The sequence below is a fragment of the Genypterus blacodes genome, unplaced genomic scaffold (genome assembly GCF_046128005.1).
Source record: "Genypterus blacodes isolate CSIRO-AG114 ecotype Tasmania unplaced genomic scaffold, CSIRO-AGI_Gbla_v1 ptg000185l_1, whole genome shotgun sequence".
Taxonomy (NCBI): Eukaryota; Metazoa; Chordata; class Actinopteri; order Ophidiiformes; family Ophidiidae; genus Genypterus; species Genypterus blacodes.
Genome location: NW_027466986.1, coordinates 2,263,994 through 2,286,552, shown reverse-complemented (window position 1 = coordinate 2,286,552; position 22,559 = coordinate 2,263,994). Strand labels below are relative to the sequence as shown.

At 41.9% G+C, this 22,559-nt stretch overlaps 1 protein-coding gene across 2 annotated transcripts in view; it reads left to right on the top strand.

Annotated features, from left to right (window-relative positions):
- The window catches only part of ncoa1 (nuclear receptor coactivator 1), a 59,174-nt gene extending 39,248 nt beyond the window's left edge, over positions 1 to 19,926 (top strand). Inside the window, exons 10-22 of one of the 2 annotated variants that reach the window (XM_076168045.1) lie at positions 2,424 to 2,571; positions 2,805 to 3,771; positions 4,190 to 4,429; positions 4,912 to 5,248; positions 5,657 to 5,851; positions 6,591 to 6,702; positions 6,872 to 7,040; positions 8,632 to 8,949; positions 9,192 to 9,284; positions 10,060 to 10,471; positions 10,687 to 10,840; positions 11,671 to 11,860; positions 12,594 to 19,926. In XM_076168045.1, the coding sequence (XP_076024160.1) occupies positions 2,424 to 2,571; positions 2,805 to 3,771; positions 4,190 to 4,429; positions 4,912 to 5,248; positions 5,657 to 5,851; positions 6,591 to 6,702; positions 6,872 to 7,040; positions 8,632 to 8,949; positions 9,192 to 9,284; positions 10,060 to 10,471; positions 10,687 to 10,840; positions 11,671 to 11,860; positions 12,594 to 12,773 (3,515 nt within the window). In that variant the 3' untranslated portion in view covers positions 12,774 to 19,926. Of the gene's footprint in view, positions 1 to 2,423; positions 2,572 to 2,804; positions 3,772 to 4,189; positions 4,430 to 4,911; positions 5,249 to 5,656; positions 5,852 to 6,590; positions 6,703 to 6,871; positions 7,041 to 8,631; positions 8,950 to 9,185; positions 9,285 to 10,059; positions 10,472 to 10,686; positions 10,841 to 11,670; positions 11,861 to 12,593 lie in introns of both variants that reach the window. The other variant, XM_076168044.1, reaches the window with a different exon arrangement.
- Positions 19,927 to 22,559: the final 2,633 nt, after the last annotated feature.

Genomic DNA, 22,559 nt, shown 5'->3' with positions numbered 1-22,559 from the left:
AAGTATTGAACACATTGTCTAAATTTGAACAAACAAAATGAAGTACATGAAAAGCAACAGTTAAGATATGTTGTGATTAGTAAAGGCATGCTAAATGATGAGATATATAGCTTAAATTATATTGAATCATTCCAAATCAATTTCACAAGATAAGATAAGTTACTTTATTCTGGTCAGATCACATGCAATTTACAATGTTTATCATCCGGCTCCCACTCTTACAGTACATATCACACACACAAACACATGCATTACAGAGGGGGTACAGGGCAGCCATTCTACGGTGCCCCAGGAGCAGTTGGGGGTTCGGTGCCTTGCTGGCGGGCACCTCCGCAGTGCCCTGGAGGTAAACTGGCAACTCTCCAGCTGCCAGTCCACTTTCTTGGTCCACACAGGGACTCGAACCGTCAACCCTCCGGTTCCCAGCTAAGTCCCCTTTGGACTGAGCTACTGCTGCCTACAAGGCACATTTATTTACATTATTATATATTATTATTCATTATCATTATTTACAGTATTTTAGCTAAATTAATTTAGAATTACTAATCATTCGGGTTTTTTATTTTACATTGATATTTACTTACTTTTATTTATCTTTATAAAATTCACTTGATAAAATAAATTATATCAACCCATATTTAAGGTTATTGTTGCTTTAACACAATTCATTTCTTATTTATCTGTACCAAAATGTATTGTTTAACTTGAAGTAATAATTGGTATGAAGGCACTTCTATCTTGAATAATATTGAATGTCACTTTTTTGCCATAGTTTTCTACTACTTTCTCTCATGTACTTACAGTAACATGCCTTCTTGGTGTCACAGTTTACTTGGTGGATCAACATCAAGCATGCATTCCAAGAAGAGAATGGACACATTTATTTGTGCGACAATATGTACATAAAGACACAAGTGCAAATGAGTATCTAGAATTCTTCAAACATTTACCTGAGCTCACGGGATAAGCAAGGAGCAAGGCTTGGATAGTTACCCAGAGTCAGCACTTTCATGCCGTTTACCACAATACCCATTTCTTCGGGACCCTGATGATTTAGTCTTGATGTTGTACATTTTCATCCTTTGTACAGCAAGGTTGTGCAACACACTGTCTTCATCATCATCCTGAAATAGCAAGAACATTCTTTATTTTAGACTGTACAGCCATAAGCGAAGGACCTAGCTGAACATCTCCCAACTTGCTACCTACCGTTTGCACAAGAAAACCAGGGGCTGTGATACCTGCTGCACTTAGTGCGCCCCATGTCCATCAGTGTTACAGAACAATCTGAGATAATGTACTTGTTAAAGCATATTTTCACCCCAGGTAAGTTAAAGGGGATCGATAAGCTCACCAACAAATAAAAACAATTCAGAGACATCAGAGATGATGATTTGAACTGAGTCAAGGTTGTAAATATTTGTACATTACATTTCTGAAGTGAAATCAATCCATTACTACAAAATTGTTTTCTTCCTAGCACTATGAGTATCCTATTTCTTAGGAAGAAACTCTTTATGTGGACAAATTCTAAAGATTTCAAAAAATTACACAATTTCACAAATTTATCTGTGAGTAATACATTTCTAGGGAGAAAGAATAAGTACTACTGATCACTTTTGAATTCTGCCAGTTAGTGATCAGATTGAGATGGTGAGCATAGTAACACCTCCTATTTCTGCAGTAGTACTGAAAGATTCCTTATTGAAAACAAGAACGTTACACAATTACACAGAGGACAATCATGATATCATCATCATGCCAAAAAAATAAAACCCCCATAAAACCACATTTGACACCTTTTGTTTTATATCGATTAAATTGGCAAGACATGCATGTTTATCATTGAGCATTAATGAGGTCTTTAAAGTCTAACATAACTTGCTAGCTGGCTTGTCATGGTGTGGAAGGGTTGGATGCTCGGCCAGGAACATTGGTAAAAGTAAATTAGCTGGTATGTTAAAAGGGCATTGTATACGGTATAGTAGTATACTTGGGAAGTCACAGAAATAGTGCCATTGAGCTGGCAGTCCATGCCATGCTTTTAATAGAAACAATGCACACTGACTGTGAATCACATAACATTATAGCACAGTAAAGCTGACATGTTAAGTAACTTGAAGTAATGGCAAATGGCATCCTTGAAATCTGTGGCTTAATGTCCACGCTGCCCAAATGCGCGTGTGTGAGGTCATTAAAGTTCGTAAAAATTTAAATGTCAAATGCAATTAGGAAATCATTCAAATTGTGTGCAAGGATAAGGGAAAGAAAACAGACTAAATAGTGTAATCCTTATATTTTTGCTCATTTTGTGTGTGTGTGTGTGTGTGTGTGTGTGTGTGTGTGTGTGTGTGTGTGTGTGTGTGTGTGTGTGTGTGTGTGTGTGTGTGTGTGTGTGTGTGTGTGTGTGTGTGTGCCCACAGTGATGACCCATGGCACAGCTATTAGCCCGCTGTACCATTTCATGTTAAGCGATGGTACCCCGCTGAGTGCTCAGACCCGCTGCAAATTCTGCTGCCCTCCTAACCCCGACGTACAGCCCTTCATCATGGGCATTCACACTATTGACAGGTACCGTCATGAACACACGCCTTCAGTCATTCACAATTTTCTTTGCACATTATTATTACAGTGATCACAGAGACTTAACGTAAAGTAACTTTGAACATCTTTATCGTGTACTTTCTGAATATTAAGAAAATGAAAGTTGTTGTATACTATGAATTCAATGTGCTCCATTTAAATTTGATAGTGTGTTACTCGTCACATGGTTCCATTTCTGTTCTGTTGTTTCCTTTTCTCAGGGAACACAACACTGCTAGCTCTCAGGAAAACACTAACCCCAGCCTTCCACTGACCCTAGGCAGCTTGACTCAAGCACCCTCTCGTTCTCCATCCCTCCCTCCCACCAATAACTCAACCCAAGGCTCCAGCCTCCACCCCAACAACAGTAATGGCTCCTCCCACGGACACAGCTTGGCCACCACCACAGGCTACCTGACACCAAATCGGACATGTTCACAGCAGGTCAACAGCCCCTCTCCTTTGAGCAGCCCACTAACAGCCACCCCTCCTTCCTTTATGTCACCCAGGATGACACGGGCCAGTCCTGGGTTGGGAGGAAGTCCTAGGGCACCAGGAAATCCTTTTTCTCCCTCCACACAAGGCCTCCATTCCCCAGCAGGTGCACTTAGCAGTGGAGGCAGCCTGAGCAGACAGCACTCTGGTGATGATGGTAGTATTGATGGTAGTAGTGGTTCAACAGGATCCTTCTCTCTGTCCTCCCCTGTCCTTCAGAAACAAGCCAATTCTCCTACCAGATCCTCTGCTCGGCCTTCATCAGCAAAATCCGCAGAAGGAGGTGGAGGTGGAGAAAGAGGAGGAGAGGACTCTGTTAAAGCTGCCACTCCATCTTCATCACAGATGGGTAACCCCAAACTCAACCAGCTCCAGGACAGCAATGGGGCTGGAGTGGAATCTAACAACAGCTGCAACCACTGCACCTCATTGCCTCACCCCACCCCTCCTCCAGCCCCACTGTGCCCTGCCTCTCACAGTACATTGACAGAGCGCCACAAGATCTTGCACCGGCTGCTCCAGGACAGCAGTCCCAACGATGCCTCAACAAACACTGAAGATGGAATAAATAATAAGGAAGCTGAGATCAAAAAGGAGTTGCCGGCAAGTCCATCAGCAACACCGCCCAAGTCTTGCTCTACAGTGCCACAGGACCATCAGTTGCTCCGTTTCCTTCTGGATACCGATGAGAAGGTGAGAAATCTTGGCAAATGTTGTGTGTGTGGCACTGTTTGTACAAATTGTTTCCAGAAATGTAACAAAACTTACTGTTTTGCAAATGTTAAGGATGATTTGAGAATTGTACCAAAGCAACTGAAAAAACTGTAATAATCATGTCACAGTGTGTTTCCCTTGACCCAAAGGCAACGACCAATTGCTTGGTCGCAATGGATAAATGCCCTAGATAAATGGCCAGTTTATTGCGACATCATGTTCTTCTAGAACCAATAAGATAAAAACAAAACAAGCGAAACACAATTTTATCTTTCACTTATTTCCACTATGTACTTTTCAATTTGATTGTTATTGATAAATGTGAATATGAATGAAGGAACCTATGTATTAAGATGCAATCCAGAAGATGTTGCTGAAAGTTTATTTGTTTTTGAAGGACCTGGGGGACCTGCCACCTCCATCTGCTCTCAGCCTGCAAACCGTTAGGATTAAATTGGAGAAGAGAGTCAGTGGAGAAGGCGCTCCCTGTACAGCAGCCACCATTACAGCAGGAGGTGCATCCAAACCGTTGGGAGTTTCCAGCGCCTTGGCTGGCATCAGCCCCAAGTCCAGCCCTGTTGTTGAGAACCGCAGAGACAGCCGCAAGGACAGCCGCAAGGACAGTCGAGACTCCACGGTACAATTGCTGTTAATGTCGTTTCAACCCACTGTATGATGCACACAAGTGTCTGCTAGAGGCAAACTGGCAACTCACCAGCTACCAGTCCACTTACTTGGTCCATACGGGACTCGAACCGTACCCCTACCGACTGAGCTACTGCTGCCCTATATAAAATAATAATAATAAAACAAATTGTACGATATCGCATTAAAAAAAACATTAATAATTTTAACAACTGATTTTATGGATATACGTACATTAAGATGTCTCACTTGTACATCACACAGCCACCTTGTGAGCACCTCACCGTCCTGCTCTTGTTGCAGTTAGGGATAGGATACGCTAATGCCAGATTGAGGTCCATCGATGATCTCAAGATGTGGAAGGGACTGTTTTCTCTCTAGTTTTTTCCCACTATTTATCCTGTTTCCACACATCCCAATCTCAATCGCTTTTTAATTGTTTGTGGGTTTCTCTCCATTTCCTTCCTCTCCAAGTTGTCCAGTGGATCTGCTGACATGGACCCTCTCTCCCAGCTGTTGCCTGGACTGAAAGGGCCTGCTGGAGCTAAACAGGACAATGAGGACTCCACAACATGTTGTGGAGGTCCTCCACAACAGTCTCCAGCTTCCCAACCACCAGCTCAGCTCCAGTCCCCTATTCCACACCTACAGTCCCCCATGTCCCAGCCCCAGTTGCATTCTCCATCACCCCAACTCCACTGCCCTTCCCCCCACCTCAAACTGCAGTCGGCCACTCAGCTCCAGCCCAGTGAGTCAAACACTCCAGGCAATGTGACTGTGAAGAGAGAGCCCGCTGGTACTCCCAACAAAGGTATAATTTAACTATTTGCATGTTCACTGCACCTGTTTAACACAGGCAGACCTAGCAATAAGAATAGTCTGGGGAATGAGTGTTTTGAGATTTCATCCAGGGGCAATTTGTGAGACTATTCACTATATGTACACCAGTATGTGTCATGAAATTCCAAATTTGTGGAATTTAACTTTAAATAATCAGTAATAACAAATATCATTTAGAATACAATCACAAATACAATATTTTGACAATATTTCCAATAATCCGGTTACAAATACACCTTTCCTACAGCCTTTTTACAGACCACTTATCAAAGATGAATTGCATATGTGGAGCAGGTTTATCTTTCCCTCATTACTCAGCACATACGTTTCTGCTGTTTTTTCCCTAATGTAATTGTGAGAATGTATATGCGTTTCCAAGGGCTCAGTGATGGAGGACCCCCTTGCGGTTGCAGCCTCCAGAGACAGTCATCTTTTGATTTCTGCAGCTCACCCACTCCAAGCCAGGCTCAGGCCCAGGGACAGGGAGACCCCTTACAGACCTCCAAAGACAGCAGCAGTCCCTTTTCAGAAGCAGAAGTTATCAACCCTTTCAGTTCAAGCACTGGTTTGGATGGTATGAAAGCATTTGAAATGGTTTCAATACAGTTTACATCTGTTAACTTTATAAACTGATTTTTTAGTAGTATAACTACTTTGTTGCCAGAGTGCACAACTCTACCATAGTCAAGGTACAATTTGGGAGTCCAGATCATTTCTTCAGTGTCAATTCATGCGCTAGACTGTGGGAAGCAAAGAAAACGTGTGCAAGCCGAAGTTGAAAGATCACTGTGATGGGTTATTGTGTGGCTGCTGGTGGTTCCTGCTGGGATTGATTGCTATGTTGAAAGACAGTGACACAATATGATCCACGGCAAAAACGGGCATTCTGCTTTTAAAGATCATGATAGTTTCAGTGCTGTTGCTCCTCTAATAAACATAGCTTTTAGGTAGGCATGCAGATTATAAACAATTTCCTTAACTGATAGTTCAAGCATCTTATCAATCAAGAATTGATAACGCTGTGAACAGGTGATGATTCAACCCTATTGAAGCAGCCATCATTAAGTATCCAACAGAAAGCTTTAACTATACCATAAAGTATGACCCTCTGAGTCTTGCGATCACCCGAACTGACGGGCGGATTATTCATTACTTGTTAATCGTGTTAAACAATGTCAGCTCAGAACTTCAAATCTACAGGGAGCCACTACAGAGGGGCATGCAGCTCCGGAACCGCAGGTTGCCGACCCCTTTGTTACACTTAAACAGCCCTGTGAATTGTTCACTTAAAGGGTGCTCTCTTTCTGTTTCAGGCCTAACCAAGATGGAGGGGTCAGAGTTTCAGCCTCTAGGCCTGTCTGACTCCCTAGCCTTTGACAGAGGTCCTGGAACACCTATCCAAGCTCCCTTGGCATCACCACAAGAGTAAATATAACAATGATCATGTAACTGTTCAGTTGTGGGAGAAAATGTTGTGCGTTGTTTCTACTTGCTGCTCTTCCTGCTGCCGCTGCTAACCATTTGATAATATTTTAACAATTAAAAAATGTTAACATGCAGTGACTATATGAGGCCTTGTTACCTTTATGAACAGGCAGTGTGTGCCCTGTACGCTGAATGATGTGCTGGGGCCACCTACCACTCCTGAAGGTCGCAACGATGAGAAGGCTCTGTTAGAGCAGCTTGTGACTTTCCTTAGTGGGACTGATGAGAGTGAACTTGCTGAGCTTGACAAGGCCCTTGGTATTGACAAGCTGGTACAGGTAAGTGTGGTTAGATCGTTATAAAATTATTATTATTATTATTCCTCTGAGAGCTACTTTGACAAAATGAAAGTGTCTGAGAGCTACTCATGTTTTACATTATTAGTAACATTTGTCGACGTGGCTGATTCTCCTCCCAAACCAGCTGAATAAGTGTCTTTTGTGTGAACATTTACAAAATGTTGATAGCCAACACCCATATCAAAAACGTCTTAAATTCAGCAACATGTTGTTTTCTGTATACATTTTCAGTGTGTCAAGCTTACACTAATAAATTCACATCATATAAATCTCATAGAACACAAAACAATGTTATTACTTATTTTACTTTTATATTTCCTATTTTCTGTCTTTCCACATATCACAGTCACATTCCCTGGAATTTAAGGAATTCCCTGTAGTTCCCATCTCATCTGTACTTCACATGCATTCAGTCTGTTCTGATGTTGGTGAGATGACAGAGAGTGTGTGGTGACTGCTGGAGTGAATCCACTTAAGTTTACTCTTAGGGAGCTCCTTTACCTTCTCTGTTCGTGGCCTGCTAGCAGCCGGAAAGTCCTGTGAGAAGTTGCTGTGGACTTTGGTGAAGTGGCGCTCTACAGAGGCACTCGCACTAGAAATGAGACACACACAATTGTCATTCACATTAGAAAAAAAATGTTTAGTTCCTCATGAAAATAGTATATCTTTTGCCGTTTATCAGGGCTATTTTCCACGGTCATTGTCAAATCCGGCACGCGCTTGCTAACATTGCCTCATGTTACGATATCACTGGCGTAAACAAACTTGACAGCAGCGTCATTTGTTGGACTGACTGCTGTTTGGCTTATAATCATTTTGTGACAGAAGGGGGCGGGATGCAAATTTGATTGGATATAAATTTAAACAGGTGTACCAAGTGACGGTGTGGTGTCAAATGTATGTATTCTTTAAACCTTTAGTGAGCTACTCAGAAACGGGTGGCGAGACACTGGTAGCTCGCAAGCTACTTGTTGGAGACCCCTGCTTTATGCTTTACGCACTCGCTGCGTATCGGACAGCTGCGCAGTCTTTCGGACTAGCAAAGCGCAAATGAGTCAAATGGAGCCCCTCTGTATTTACCAAGGGTCCACATGCTAAATGGCACCACTGAAAACTGCAACAAAAATAGGGAAGGAGGAAATTTAGATGTATTGAAATGCACTGTAGAACAGACAATTTGCTATTTGATCACCATGGGAGAGGAAGCTCTTAAGGTGGAAATTTGCTGTTTATTGGTAGAGATCAGATAACTCAGGCTTTCCTCGTTACAGATGACAGTGGAGACGCAACAGTAGCAATGTAGCATTACATTAAAGTAGTTATTTTTCACTCTACCCCTCAATTAATTTCCTGGCATTCTCAACTTGATCCTTCAAAGTCTACAAATGAATTCTGATTCACTGACATTTCCCTTTGTTCATTCAATTCAATTGAGCTTTATTTACACATGAATCATTTACACATCATTAGCAAGTGCTTGCTCATTCCCCCATGATTAATGGTAAATGTGCTCTTAAAACTGAGAAACAAGAAATTGTCATTTACACAAATCTTCTCTTATCCCCCCCAGGGTGGCTGTTTTGACCCTGTGACCCCAAATAACGTCTCCCAGCAACCCACTGCCACCCCGGTTTCCATGGATCCTAAACATTCTACCTACCCTTCCCAGTTCACACCAGCTTCACAAGCTCAGTTCCCTCCAGAACTGACCACTGTGGGGCCACAGGGTCTTGGCTTTGGCGCCCCTCGTGGGACTTTTCCTGGTGGAACTACAGGAGTTGGTCCAATGCTAGGCATGACCAGACCTCAGGGAATGGGCACACAGCTCAGACTGCCACCCAACCAGTTGCGCCTGCAGCTGCAGCAGAGGCTCCAGGGTCCACAGCAGGTGAGGCCATGATGATGATGAGTCTGTATTTCCCTTTGTTTGATTGTCTGGCTGGTTATCACTCTTCTTCTCTCCTGTTTCCTGCTTGTCATCCGTTATATGTTACCTCTTGGCTTTTCTTGTTTATTGTTTTTCTTTCTGTCCCTTGATGACATTTTTATTTCACCTCAAGTCTCTCCTTTACTCTCTCCTGTACCATCTACTAAAATTGATGCCTGCCTCATTTTCTCTTGGAGATCCAGAATAGGTTGGCAGCCATGACTCCATTTCCAGCAGGAACTCAGCACGTTAACATGGGGATTCGTCATAGTGTGCAACCGCAGATGCCCTCACAAGTGAGTCACAACATCTTTAGACCATCACCACACACTGGTGTGTACATGGTATAAACACTGACCATTCAGCTCTTCTCCTTCTCCTCTTCAGCAAAGCAACTCAATGTAAGGAAATAAAATGATCACATATTTCTCTGCATATTTTGCTGTTCCTCTGGCAGCACACAGCCTCTTACTCACACATAAAAACATGCTTATTTGTTAGCACTATGTATAGTTCCTAAACTCATGGTGCTTCTTTCATTTCATCATAATTTTTCCCAGATGTCTGTGTGCTGCCTGCAGCCAGGTGTCAACTCAGGTTAATGGGAGGGCTGAAGGTGCCAACATAATGAAACATAATGAAACATATTGAAACATATTGAAATATATTGAAACATATTGAAACATACTGAAACATACTGAAACATATCGAAACATACAAGAACACTTGTGTTCATTGTTTATTATTGCAAAAGCTTTGGCGACTGAATATTCAAATGCTCATTTTGAAAAAAAACTGCTGCAAACACCAGTTGGGACTGTCATAATTATGATTATAACAATTGATTGTACATTTATTATAGTTCTTTATCAGCTCTGTGAATATCTATAACCTGTGGTTAACTTGTTTTTGTACTTGGAGCTCATCCAAGACTGAAGTACATAGATCTTTAAAATATCTAAAATATCTTTCCAGAACTCAAGGATATCCAAAGTGACCATATACAGTACGTCTGTAAAGTGTGTGGATATGCTGAGAGATTGAGTCTGTCTTGTACACCTTTGGCTGCAGCCTCCCCTGAATGCCCAGATGCTGGCCCAACGTCAGAGGGAACTCTATAGCTTCCAGCACCGTCAGCGGCAGCTCCTGCAGCAGAAGGTCATGCTCATGAGACAGGGCATGGCCAGCGGTCAAACTGGAGCTTTGGGAACTGCCAGGGTCCCAAAAAGTGCCCCCACAACACCCCAGCAACAACAGCAGCAGCAGCAGTTCAACTTCTCGCAAGGGTATAGTCCAATGACAGGAAACCCCCCTACCTCCCCAAGTCACTTCAACCCCATGTCAGGGGGCCCTCTGGACACCAAACTCTCTGGACGAGTTCCCCTAAATAACCAGACACTGGTGGGGGGGGTGCAGGGCCAGTTCAGCAGTGCTGTGAATGCCTCAATGCAGCAGGGCCTGTTTCAGCAGTTTGGAGGGCCTGGTGAGTTCAAGGAAATGTGTTGCACAGTCAATTGATAGAAGATTGCAATAGTAATAATTCACAATATCCACATATGAGGTCGCCTTTCTTTTCTTCTTTGAAAAAAGTCCTCTTTGATATTAAATAATTATTTTCCTCCCTCCTCATGAGGAATTATTTTACCAGCTGTTTCATTTACTGGACTTTGGTATCTTGTTTTGTGTTTTATCCATCAGACTCATCATTTCCTCCTGAGATGAGCCCCACCAGCCCACTGCTGTCACCTCAAAGTTCCACTTCTCAGAGTCCTCTGCTTCAACAAGCCCCACTTCCTGGCTACCAGTCACCAGACATGAAGAGCTGGCAACAGACGAGTATGACCAGCAACAGGTTAGGAAAGGTCCACACCCTTGCAACAAATTACATTACATTACATTACATTACATTACGATCATTTGGCAGACGCTTTTATCCAAAGCGACTTACATTACATTACCACCCTTCGCAGAGGGGGGAGCAATTGAGGGTTCGGTGCCTTGCTCAGGGGCACGTCGGCAGGGGCTCGAACCGGCGACCCTCTGGTTCCCAAGCGGAAGCACTACCCACTGAGCCACTGCCGCCCACAAATGATAATATAATAAAATAAATCAATAGGTAAAAAAAAAAGAAAGGTCCTCGCTTAGAAGGGCCAGTCTGTACAAACAAGGGTGTAGGCCTGTTGTAGTCCTAGGTGTAATTCTATATCCAATCAGGTTTGTATTGACAGTTATGAAATCAGAGCTGTCAGATGGGCACTGTGACCGCCACACATTAGCTGATCCAAGCTTTTATAACCTCCAGTTTGGCCGCTGGAACAGCCATCACCTCCACAGACTTGTAGCTGTAACTGACCTCAGAGGGCTGGCGCTTCACCAGCCCCCTGGCGCAAATTTGATGGGGGGATTATAATCACTGTATAATTATTTATTATTTGTTAATCGTGTTAAACAATGTCAGCTCAGAACTTCAAATATACAGGGAGCCACTGCAGAGGGGCTGAAGAGGCTCTTCACCGCGGGTTGCCGACCCCTGTCTTACTAGCATGAAAGACTTTAAAAGTGGTGTTCCTAATGATTTAAATTCAACTGGCTGATTAATGGAAGTGTAACCTAGTGTCTATTTGAGAGGAAACCTTTCACCTTTCTACAGTGTAATGTATGTACTGTGTATCTGTGCTACAGTCTGTTCAGCCAGTCTGGACAAAATGCTGGGCAGACCTTTGGCCAGCAGGGGGTTTACAACAACATGAGCATCACTGTCTCCATGGCTGGAGGTTCGGGGGCTGTTGGTTCATTACCCCCCATGGGGCAGCCCGTTGGCATGAGCAACAGTAACCTCAGTAACGTCAGTTCTGTATGCAGTGACCAGCAGGTTAGTGACTTTTAAAATGCCCAACCTTCATTTCTGAGTGTGGTTCTGTGTAGTGTGTATGGATTCAGTTTCCAGTCCATCCAGTGACCAGCTACTACCTGTCTGCGAGGTCAAAACACTCAATAAAAAATTGGTCATCTAGTTGATCCTTAGATTCATTGTGTCTTTCCATACAGCCTGCTGGGTGAAGCATAGCTGGGTAAAGCGACTGTTCACCCAGTGGCCAACAGATGAGTTATCTATATGCAAACCTCTAACATTCCCTTAATAAAACACAAATGCATTATTGTCCCTTCACTGAAAACTTTATTTTTGTGACACAAAATGGTTGATGGGATAACAGAGATCAGAAAAATCAGAACTGCCCTAAATGAGAAAAATAAAAAAGCATCTTGTGATCTTTTGACAGGATTTTTATTTAAGATTACGACAACTTCTACATGTCGAGCACTACTGTAAACTGAGTTTACCACATCGGATTGCGTGAATATGCTTGTGTTGAAATATTCTATATACTGTATATATTTGTATATTTATATATACCAAATATGTAAAAGAATGTTAATTTCACATTTCATCTTACAATTAGATACGATATATATAGATACAGTGAGAGACCACAAGGTCCCTCTTAAGTGCATTGTATTGAAATATGTTCCTAATTGAGTCTTAATTCATTCACATACATAAGGGGAACAGAATGAATCAAACCGTTTGTATCACTGTTCTTTAGGTGCAGCAGGTTCAGGTGTTCGCAGACGTCCAGTGCACAGTGAACCTGGTTGGCAGTGACTCCTACCTGAACCAGGCCTCCATCGGAGGGGGGGCATCCCAGAAGGGCCCCGTCCCCCAGGGCTCCCAGAACAACCAAGCCCAGCAGAAGAGCCTCCTCCAGCAGCTGCTCACAGAGTGATACCCCACCTCTTCTCTTCTCTTCTCCTTTTCCCTCTATTTCTCACTTCACCTCCTACTCCCGGGAGGTGGTGCACCAGACCCATTGCTGTCTCTGTCTCACCTTTGGATGGATGGAAGGATACGTGGATGTTTGGATGGCCACAGCGTAGGCTCAGACGTCTACCTGTCAGTGGTGTTACACAGCCTAACCACTTCTGTGAGGGGAGATTTTGGTTTGGCAGCAGTGTATTTGAACCTGCCTGTCTGATCTGTCTGACAACCTGTCTGTCTGCCTCAGCCTATTAAAGGCAGTGTTGTCTTGCTGCTCATTCCTTGGTGACCTAATTTCTGTTTCCTGACCCAAGAAAAGAACCAACAGCTGCAACATCATTGTAGATTTTCCAAGTTGTCATCACTGTCAAATCAGGGCCGGCCTCTTTTTCTTCTGATAGGACGGTCTCTGTTGGGCCGTTGCTGCAGCAGCAGTGCATCATGGGAGCCTGAGTTGCAGCATAAAGCTGAGCTCAGCGTGTAATGTGGGAGTATCCCTTACAGCAGCACCTCTGGCTTGTTTGTTTTTCTACCTGTCTCTCAGCGATGTGGGAATGTTAAGGTTTCAGACCTCTGTGGCATTGTGAGATAGAAGCTCAGTTTCAGCTGGTTCTGTGACTGTTTCTCTCTATCAGCTACAGTGCCTGGTGGAAGTTTGAGTTTCCCAAGCTCTGCTTCTTCTTCTTCTACATATTATTATATTACGTCTTCAATTTTTTGGGTTGATATGTTTTGTTCAAAAAAATCTTCTGCTCTCACCGTCATCATCAACTTCATGATCATCAAAACAAACTTTGTCAACAGCCTGAAATGATGGATTGATGGGAGACAGATGGGATGCTGCTCAGTTTGGAACTAATGTGTCTTCCTCCCTTGGAGGAGGTTTTTCAGAGTATAAAGAGACTGTTATGATTATTTAACTGTCTGTCCGTCACATTTCCCCCCCCCCCCCCCCTCACCTCAGCAGCTGTGAATACAGAGCCCTATAGTGCTCTCTCTCTCTCTCTCTTTCTCTTTCTCTCTCTCTCTCTCTCTGTCCCTCCTGCCTATCAGTGTTGTTTGCCATGCAGGTGGGTAGTATTGTACAGTATAGAAGGATTCAGATCTGCGAACGTGCTCGCTCCTCCCTTCTGACTGCTTTCCTTTTTTCAAAGAATTGTAAGAAATTAATAACAGTTAAAGTTAAACTTTGAATAATGTGATTCAAACCTGGCTTTTTTTTCATTTCCTTTTTTTAAATACCATTCCCATAACATCAGCTCATCTTTTCAGATTATTTTGGCATCATTATGTCATATCGCTGCAGTGGAGAAGAAACTTCTTATCTTCTCAAATGTGAAGAATCTGGCTCAGAATTTTAAAGCAAATGGTTTTCAAACAGCTCCTGCTCCCTTTGGTTCCCTTCCAGTGGGACAACACCACACCATGACATTTGAATTTGACTGCTTTCTTTTGTTGTAACCAGGGAGCTTGTTAGCCATCTTTTCTTGCTTTCTCCTCTTTTTTTATTCTCATGTATGTACAATACTTTAAAGAAATCTTTTCAGACAGTACATGTTTTTGTAACCATTGTATAAAAAGCATAATACCTTAAACAGCGTTCTTTACTGTGAGTACACGTCCTCTGCTGATGCCAATGGTACTGAGCTGCCTCAGCATTGCACCTGTAGTCAGAATAAACAACGCACTTTTGGATATTGTTACTATATAATGACATTTAAGTAGAGGCTTAAGTAATAGAAGTTCCTAACAAAGATGTGATGGATGATGAATTGAAAGCAGGATGGGTGGAGTCCCCCCCTCCCTCCTCTTAACACTTTGATCAGTGTGGATCCCTCAAGGATCTTGTTTTTGGGGATTCAGCCCTCATTTCTCTCCACCCATGGTTCTCCGATGAAGACATCACTCCACTGGCTACACGCTACAGTTTTCTATTGACTACTGTTGCCCAGTCAGACACTGTCTCTCTCATCGATAACAGGCATCTGTAAACAACTCACATTCACACACAGAACCCTGTCTAGACAAGCTCATTTAACATGATTCACTTCTGTTTGAGGTACAGGTATGATCTTCATATCTATCAGACATGTTCTTATATAGGTCAACCATCAACATTTGGAATCAGTGTGACACACTCGCACCGCAATTTTTGAAGGATATGATGTGATCAAATCTGCTACATCTGTCATTTGACATGTAAACCTTCCAGCACAAAACCAGGATCAAGGTCTCCCGATAGCATGAATCTTGTTTTCTTTGTCTCTCCTCCTCTTGTCATTAGAAACGGAGGCAGTAATGCAAAATCTATGGATGAAGGTTTTGTCTGGCTTAAACTGTTCACACTTGTACCATCGTCTGCAGGACATCAGAGAATTCAGGAACTTCTGTGATAAAGAACAAAATGCAACTTGGGGGAATTAATTCCAATAGGTAATAATATCATGTGTAATATATTTACATTGATATCTCACCGTATGCAACATTTCATGAAAATGAGGCAGAATATGCAAAGTTAACATGCCACCTGTGGATCACCACCAACCCCTGATGTAACGACCAGAAACATTTTGTGTGCAGCCTTGAATGGTGCGTGCGTTTCTCTGCTTGTGTGTCGAGGTTGTAGTCAGTACTTCAGTACTCAAACAGTGGCCCATGAACCATCATCATAAAGGCCCCAAACATTGGTAAATGTGTCCTTTCTTATAGATGAAGGATTCGCTGATACTTAAAGGTTTGAATTCTATGGTCATTTGAGCGTTGACTTGATTCTAATTTGCTTAAGTTCAGTACATGAACTTCAGTTATATGACTTGGCTTCACTTGGACCAAGACAAAGATGAAAAATGATGCATTGTATAGTAAACCATCAAAGCTTATCTGTAAAGTAATAAATACAACATTTAAATAGCTCCACATTGTTTGTAAGTTGACAACAATTTTTTACAATAGCATTACATTTAGTGTAGAGCCGTTTGGACTTGTGACTAGACCTGGGACCTGCAAGTCTTAAGTATGTGACTGGGCTTTGTCAATTTTTACTTGGTACTTGACTAGAGACTCGGTTGCCAAGACTCGAGAGCCTGTTAAAAGTTTTTCTTAAACTGTGTTATTGGTGTAGCAGACAAAGTTGTCAGTTACTTTGTACTTTTGAAGGGCTGTCTGACTGTGGGCGTAGCTGTCAATCAGACAGATTGGCTCATTTCTTCCAGGTGAATTGTTAAGTGGAGATCCTGTTGAGGTTTATGGGACATTTTCAAATTGACTGTAATTTGATCCAATTTCTCACACTTGGTGAGGTTTGGACAGTTCTGTGTCACTGTTTAGTGAAAGAATATTGACTCATCAACACACACAAGCAACACAAAATGGATTCTGTTTTAGCCTTTGATAACCCTGCAAATGTAACGGGAGGAATTACTGCTCAATTAGCTTGAACATTTCGGAGAACTGAACTGGCAGTTGGATGTTACACTACTGATGACTAAGATATTCACTGTACAATTCCATTAAAACTGGCTGCTCAATGTAAAGGTATTGAAATGGCATTGGAGAGATACAATTAATTTGACTGGTTTTGAGCAGCACGTAAATATGTGAAAGCAACAGTTAAATGGCTTTTTGGAGGAATCTGATCCTTATGACATCTGAACCTGTAGAAGACAAAAAGGCCTAATGGCCAAACAATCACTGTTGACTCCCCCAACACAGTGTCATCTTCTTAACTCTTAGACCAGTTGGAGGGGCTAATCAAACCCAGGAAGTGTATACTGTTAAATAAAGTACATCCAAGTTGAAAAAGAAATGGAGTAAATTAAATGTGTTTTGCAGAGATTTTTTTTGTGTGAATATCCACTGGACTCCTGTAATGTGTTTGTTATTTTGGTTATGTAGTGGAGTCAAAGTACAAGCTTTTGTATCAACTCTACAGAAAGCTATAATATTATTGTAATATATGTCCTCAGAGTCAGTTGTTGCTCTCTCCAGTCACAAAACCACAAACTCTTTATGAACAATAACCTACGAATTCATAAAGAATGTATATTATTATAAAGTCTATAAAGTTTTTTTGTACAGTAAATATCTTAGCACTTTGTAGTGATTGAAGGCTGATTTAGGGGGTATTTTCTGTCCTCTGACCCATTTCCTCTCATACTGAACTACTCTGATGACTCTGTCTGGCTCAAGTGTCACTTGGTTTTTCACCCCTTATCTTAATTCCTATAGAAACTGTCCTATACAACAGCGCTCAATGCAGAGATTCAGCAGCAGCTGTCAGCTTATGTGATGAATACATGCCAAATACAAATGATGCACATTTAACCTTTTTTATGCAACATAGTCATTCAATGGAAACGATCCTCCTCACTACAGTTAACAGGTACAAGGTTAGTTTTTTTTTATAACATTGGTTCAAAATGTTAACTTTATGTATATAACAGAGAAATGTGAATATTTGTTCAGAACCAACGAAAAAAAGTAGTGCTCCGAGTTTGTGGTAAATAACTACTCGCCTCCGTCATGTTTTTATTTTTTTGTTTGGATTTTCTACTTTTTATTTCTGATGTATGTATGTATGTATGTACGTCTATGACTATCAGTGAGTGTGTATGTTTGTGTGTAAGTGATTAATACTGTATATCTGGTGTTCTCTAAGATGGAAAAGTTGAAGATGTCCTGGTTTGATTCTTCTCTTAATTTACTTTTTCCACCCTGCACAGTACCTGTGGGTGTTCAGATCATGATGCCAGAGATGGTTTAGCGACTGCTGAATGTGATTTTACTGAGAGAGAAGCGTGTGCTTTTTGTACGGGTTTTTTTTTTTTTAAAGGCCATATTATTTAATTTTCTCTGTTGTCAAAAGTTGAAGCAGATCAGGGAGAGTGGAGCCTTGGTTTGATGGAGAAGCTTTGCCTGGTTGTGTATATGAGTGGGGTTTTTGTCTAATTGTCTGACTGATGTAGCCTTTTAGCATTTTGTCAATAGTAAATGACCAAAGCTTGAGATCTTTGATGGATCATATTATATGCACGCCTCATCACTACTGGACATAATGTAGCCGCCCTTTGTTCATTTGGACCTCACAGCTAAATACTTTGAGCCAGCCGACTGTTCTGCATTATTATCCCTCTTTGCTCATCACTTTATGGCCTTTCGGCAACTTTCTGTATAATCTCCCAAAGTTCGGTCAGTTTCTCAATGTCCCAATGAGGTCTTATGAGCCTGAAGTGCTGTCACTTGTTTACAGGAAGAAAGACACATTGCAACAGATCGCTATGCACCTTACTGCAACAAGCATTTCCTCATAATGACCAAATCCATTGAATGAACCCTCTGAGGAACATGTTGGTCTAAATCATAAATCTCTTCACAGCCCTGTCAGTGGGTTGAGTCCTTGATAGTAAATTTGGTCGATATCTGACAACTTTCCCAACTGAAGCTCATTGTTAGGGAGAAAAACCTTTTTTTCCATCAACTGAATACTTTATACCAAACTTGAGGTGCCTCGTGTATATATGTGAGCAGTGAAGTTTGCTTCTTTACTGTGTAACAGTAATGACCTTGTTAACCAGGTTTTTTTAAAACTTTTTTTCACATTTATAAATAAGAAAGTTTACTGTATTTTACATGACTTTTTTACACATAAGATTAATCAAATTATTCCAGGAATTTGCAAATGCAATCTAATTTTGCACTTTATATTGGATTTACTTGGAGTGAAAAGGCCATTGGAGACCTAATGTTTGAATCAGATCACAATTTGGAGAAGGAATAGTAAAGAATGTACCAGGAAGGTTTAAAATGATTGATCTGCTCAGGTTCTCTGTGTAGACCTGGGGTAGAATGGATGAGTCCCCAATTATTTAAACCATGATGAAATGTCGACAACACACTTGACCTTCTTTACGCTCTCACTCCTCACTGATCTCACCCACTGATCCTCAGTATAAATACTATGCTCATGTCCTTCAGGTGACACCTTGCTGACCTAACTGTCACTTTCTGCAGCTTAAACTCTCAAAAACATTCCTTCTCAGCCACTGTATCACTGCTTGCCGCTTGTGCCAATATCAGGCCAAAGCTTGATGGCAATATTCTTTCTATTTTTTGGAGGGGGGGGGGGGTCAGGTGGGTGGGGATGCTAAGACTGGAATACTTGCTGGTCATTGGTCCAAATGATATTTTTGCACCGCTAACATGATCCATAGTAATTTCAATTCCCACTCATTCCTAATGCTAGTGTTACAAACAAATGGGCTTTCTATGTGAAAGTTTCTGCATTATCAGTTGTGTTGTAAGTGTTACTGGGACTGAGGGTGGATCTGGGATGTGATGGGAAGAGATGGCTGATTGTCTCACCACTTATTTCTGTTGTTTTGGGGGGAAGGCAATGATCGTTTCTCTGGAAAATTTGAGAGAAAAAAAGACCAAGGTTCCACTTTCTCCCCGGTACAATTTCTATATACATACTATATATAAATATATATATACAGTATATATGTGTATATATGTGTATGTATGTATAATCTTACTAATTTTGTCCAGTTATCTTTCTTACACACATGTAAAGTTTGTTTTTAAAGAGGCATCAGAGCAGCTATTAGAAGACAATGAGTGATGATATGATGTTCATGTGGGAGAATTTTATGCATGTTATATTTTCTCTCTCTTTCTCTCCCTCTCTCTTTTAATAACCCCCAACCCTTGACCCTTACTTAGGTGTGTAACGTAAAATACAATAAAAATCTTTTTTTTTTAATGTTGTAGACAATCAGGCCGGTTCTAGTCCCTGCAGGGAGTGAGAGCCCTGTGGGCCGATAGACAACCAAACATTTTTGTTAAACAGTTACACAAAACCCTTTCTTCGCATCTACCAGAAGTCTAAATTTGGAGGTTTGTTCATTCATGTGTTTTTGGCTGCTCAATTTTAAACACACACACAGACACACACATACAAAAACTCACTTCTATACACAGACACCTCGTACATTTGGTCCCTCTGCTTTTTTTCCAAGGTGAGGATGCCAACCTTGTGGAAATGATGCTTTGACTAACAAATCTATAACATCTATGAATGTGGGAATGCAACACATTGCAATAAAAGCACCATTTGAATTGCAGCTCTGTGTCTCTGCTTATTCTTTCAGAAAAAAAAGGGTATTTTTCAACTCCTTGTCCCCACAGACACACAAGCACTGCTGCAATCACTATAAAACAGCCTGCTGATATGCCTGGTGTTCTTGTGTTGGAGAAAAAAGGGCTTCCCAGTGCGTTGTTTTGCACTCCTTTGATGCCCTCCAGGGATCATAGGTAGTATTGTGGTGTGTGTACTTGCACCAAAGAGGCCAATTTCACGTGAGTGTGTAAGAAAAATTGTAAGTGTATATACCATATAAACTTCATAGTTTATGAAAAGTATTGCAGTCAGCACTTAAATGTGAGCAGATCTGTATGTTGGTTTAAAATAACTTATACTTACTATTTACTCTTTGGAAGAAACCGATGATAACATTTGTGTTGGCCTGTTGAAGACAATACATGAATAACTAAATGTATAAATAGTAATTTTTAAATAAATAGATGAAATGTCAAATTAAATGGTACATTTTTCTAATGGCAAAACAAGTAATGAGAGTCAAAATACTAAGAAAGAAAGGTGAGGTACAGATATTTACATGGGCTAGTGGAATGACGACGTGTGTCTCCAAGAACAGTGTAGTGGCAAAACCTTGATGTTTTGTTGTGTACCATTGACAAACTTTTGATGGCTTGAACCACTTCAGAGGAGTACCGGTGTCTTGCGTATCTGATGCGTAAACAATCTCCAGGCAACCTGATGATATTTATTTTGCTTCCAAATGAAAAGGTAAAATTATATGAGGGTTTGTTTTATTGTTTGTAAAATAAAGTTAGCGTCGTTCCAGTCCCTATTGTCAGGTTCAGCGTCACGTTCAGAGTCACGTTCAGCGCCACGGTCACATGCGGACAATGATGGTGTGCGCATCACCGGAACCCCTTCCCCCTGGTCTGGGCTTGGCACACCTTTATATTCATGCCCCCATGACCTATAGAGGGCATAAACACTCAAAAGACATCAAACGTCCCACCCCAAATGCCAACCACTGGAAAGGAAACATCTCACACCCGTACACAAACTCAAACTGAAACATGAAACAATATCCACTCGGCCCCTACACACTGGCCCCTAATAGTGTGCATGGGCAACTATTACAGAATTCAAACATTAAGGAGCCTACATTTACTGTTAACGTGTAGTTTTGGCAATTAACAAGGAGTGATATGAGTGAGTGGTACTCATCTCTTACTGGCACCACTGGGCTCCTCTAAGTTCATCTCCTCTGCCACTTCTAGTAGCAGGCACAGCTTAGTGACTGGCCTTTCAAATACACCAGTCTTGGTCTTGATTCTTACTGTCCTCACAAGGCCTTTGGAATCTGGCAGGACATCTTTAATTCTTCCAAGACTCCAGGACCTTTGAGGGGATGTATTGTCCACCACCATCACAATGTCTCCTACTTGAAAAAGTCATTTTTGCCTTTCTTGCAACAAGGGTGAGTATTCTTTCATCCATCTCTTCCAAAAGAGGTTAGCCAGATACTGTTTCCAGCGACGTTTGATGTATTTGTCTGTCCTTTGGAATAGGCCAGGAGTAAATGCAGGGTGGCACTTAAGGAGGAGAATATGATTAGGTGTTAGTGCCTCAAGGTCAAATTTATCTTCAGAGACTGTGGTGATGGGGCGACTGTTTAGAATGGCTTCCACCTCACAGAATAGTGTTTCCAAACCTTCATCGTCAAGCAGTTGTTCTTTGGCAACGGAGTGGAGAATTTGCCCTACCATCCGGATCAGCCTCTCCCACACCGTGCCATGATGCGAGGCTGCAGGTGGATTAAAGCTCCATCGGATTCCATACTGGAGCATTGTGTCTTCTGCCTCTCTTGGTTTCAAATGGCCCAAAGTCATCAACACCTACATTGCTGAAAGGTGGAATATCAGCTTTGAGTCTTTCTTTCGGCAAGTCCGCCATCTTCTGTTCTCCCATCTTTCCTCTGATACATTTGCACACTTGGATATGACTTTTCGAGCTGCAGAGTTGGCATTGACAATCCAGAACCTTTTCTGAGCTGCGAGAGAATATGATTTCTGTCCAAGCTGCTCATGTATGTGCTGAAGAATGAGTGTGGAGACATGAAGATCCTTGGGTAGAATCATGGGCCGCTTCGCCACTTCGGGCATTGCTGCTCTGCGCAGCCGTCCTCCTACTCTTTGGACTCCATCCTCCAGTACTGGATCTAGCCTGCAGATGGTGCTCTTTTGGTTCAATCCTTTTTTTACATTACATTACATTACGATCATTTGGCAGACGCTTTTATCCAAAGCGACTTACATTACATTACATTACCACCCTTCGCAGAGGGGGGAGCAATTGAGGGTTCGGTGCCTTGCTCAGGTTCCCAAGCGGAAGCACTACCCACTGAGCCACTGCCTCCTTTTTCGAGCAGATTTGTCAAGCTTTGCCATTTCCTCTGGATAGCTTTGTTGCTGACAGAACATAATGATGACTTTCTCTGCCCGCATTAGGTCATTCAAGGAAATGCACTGTGCTTTCATCTCACAATCCAGGATTTTGCGCTGGCTCTTTGTCTGTGGTTGTGGTAAAACTTTACTCTGGAGCTTTCTTTTCGCACTGAGATCAAGAACATGCCCCTCAGCTTCAAATACCACACAATAG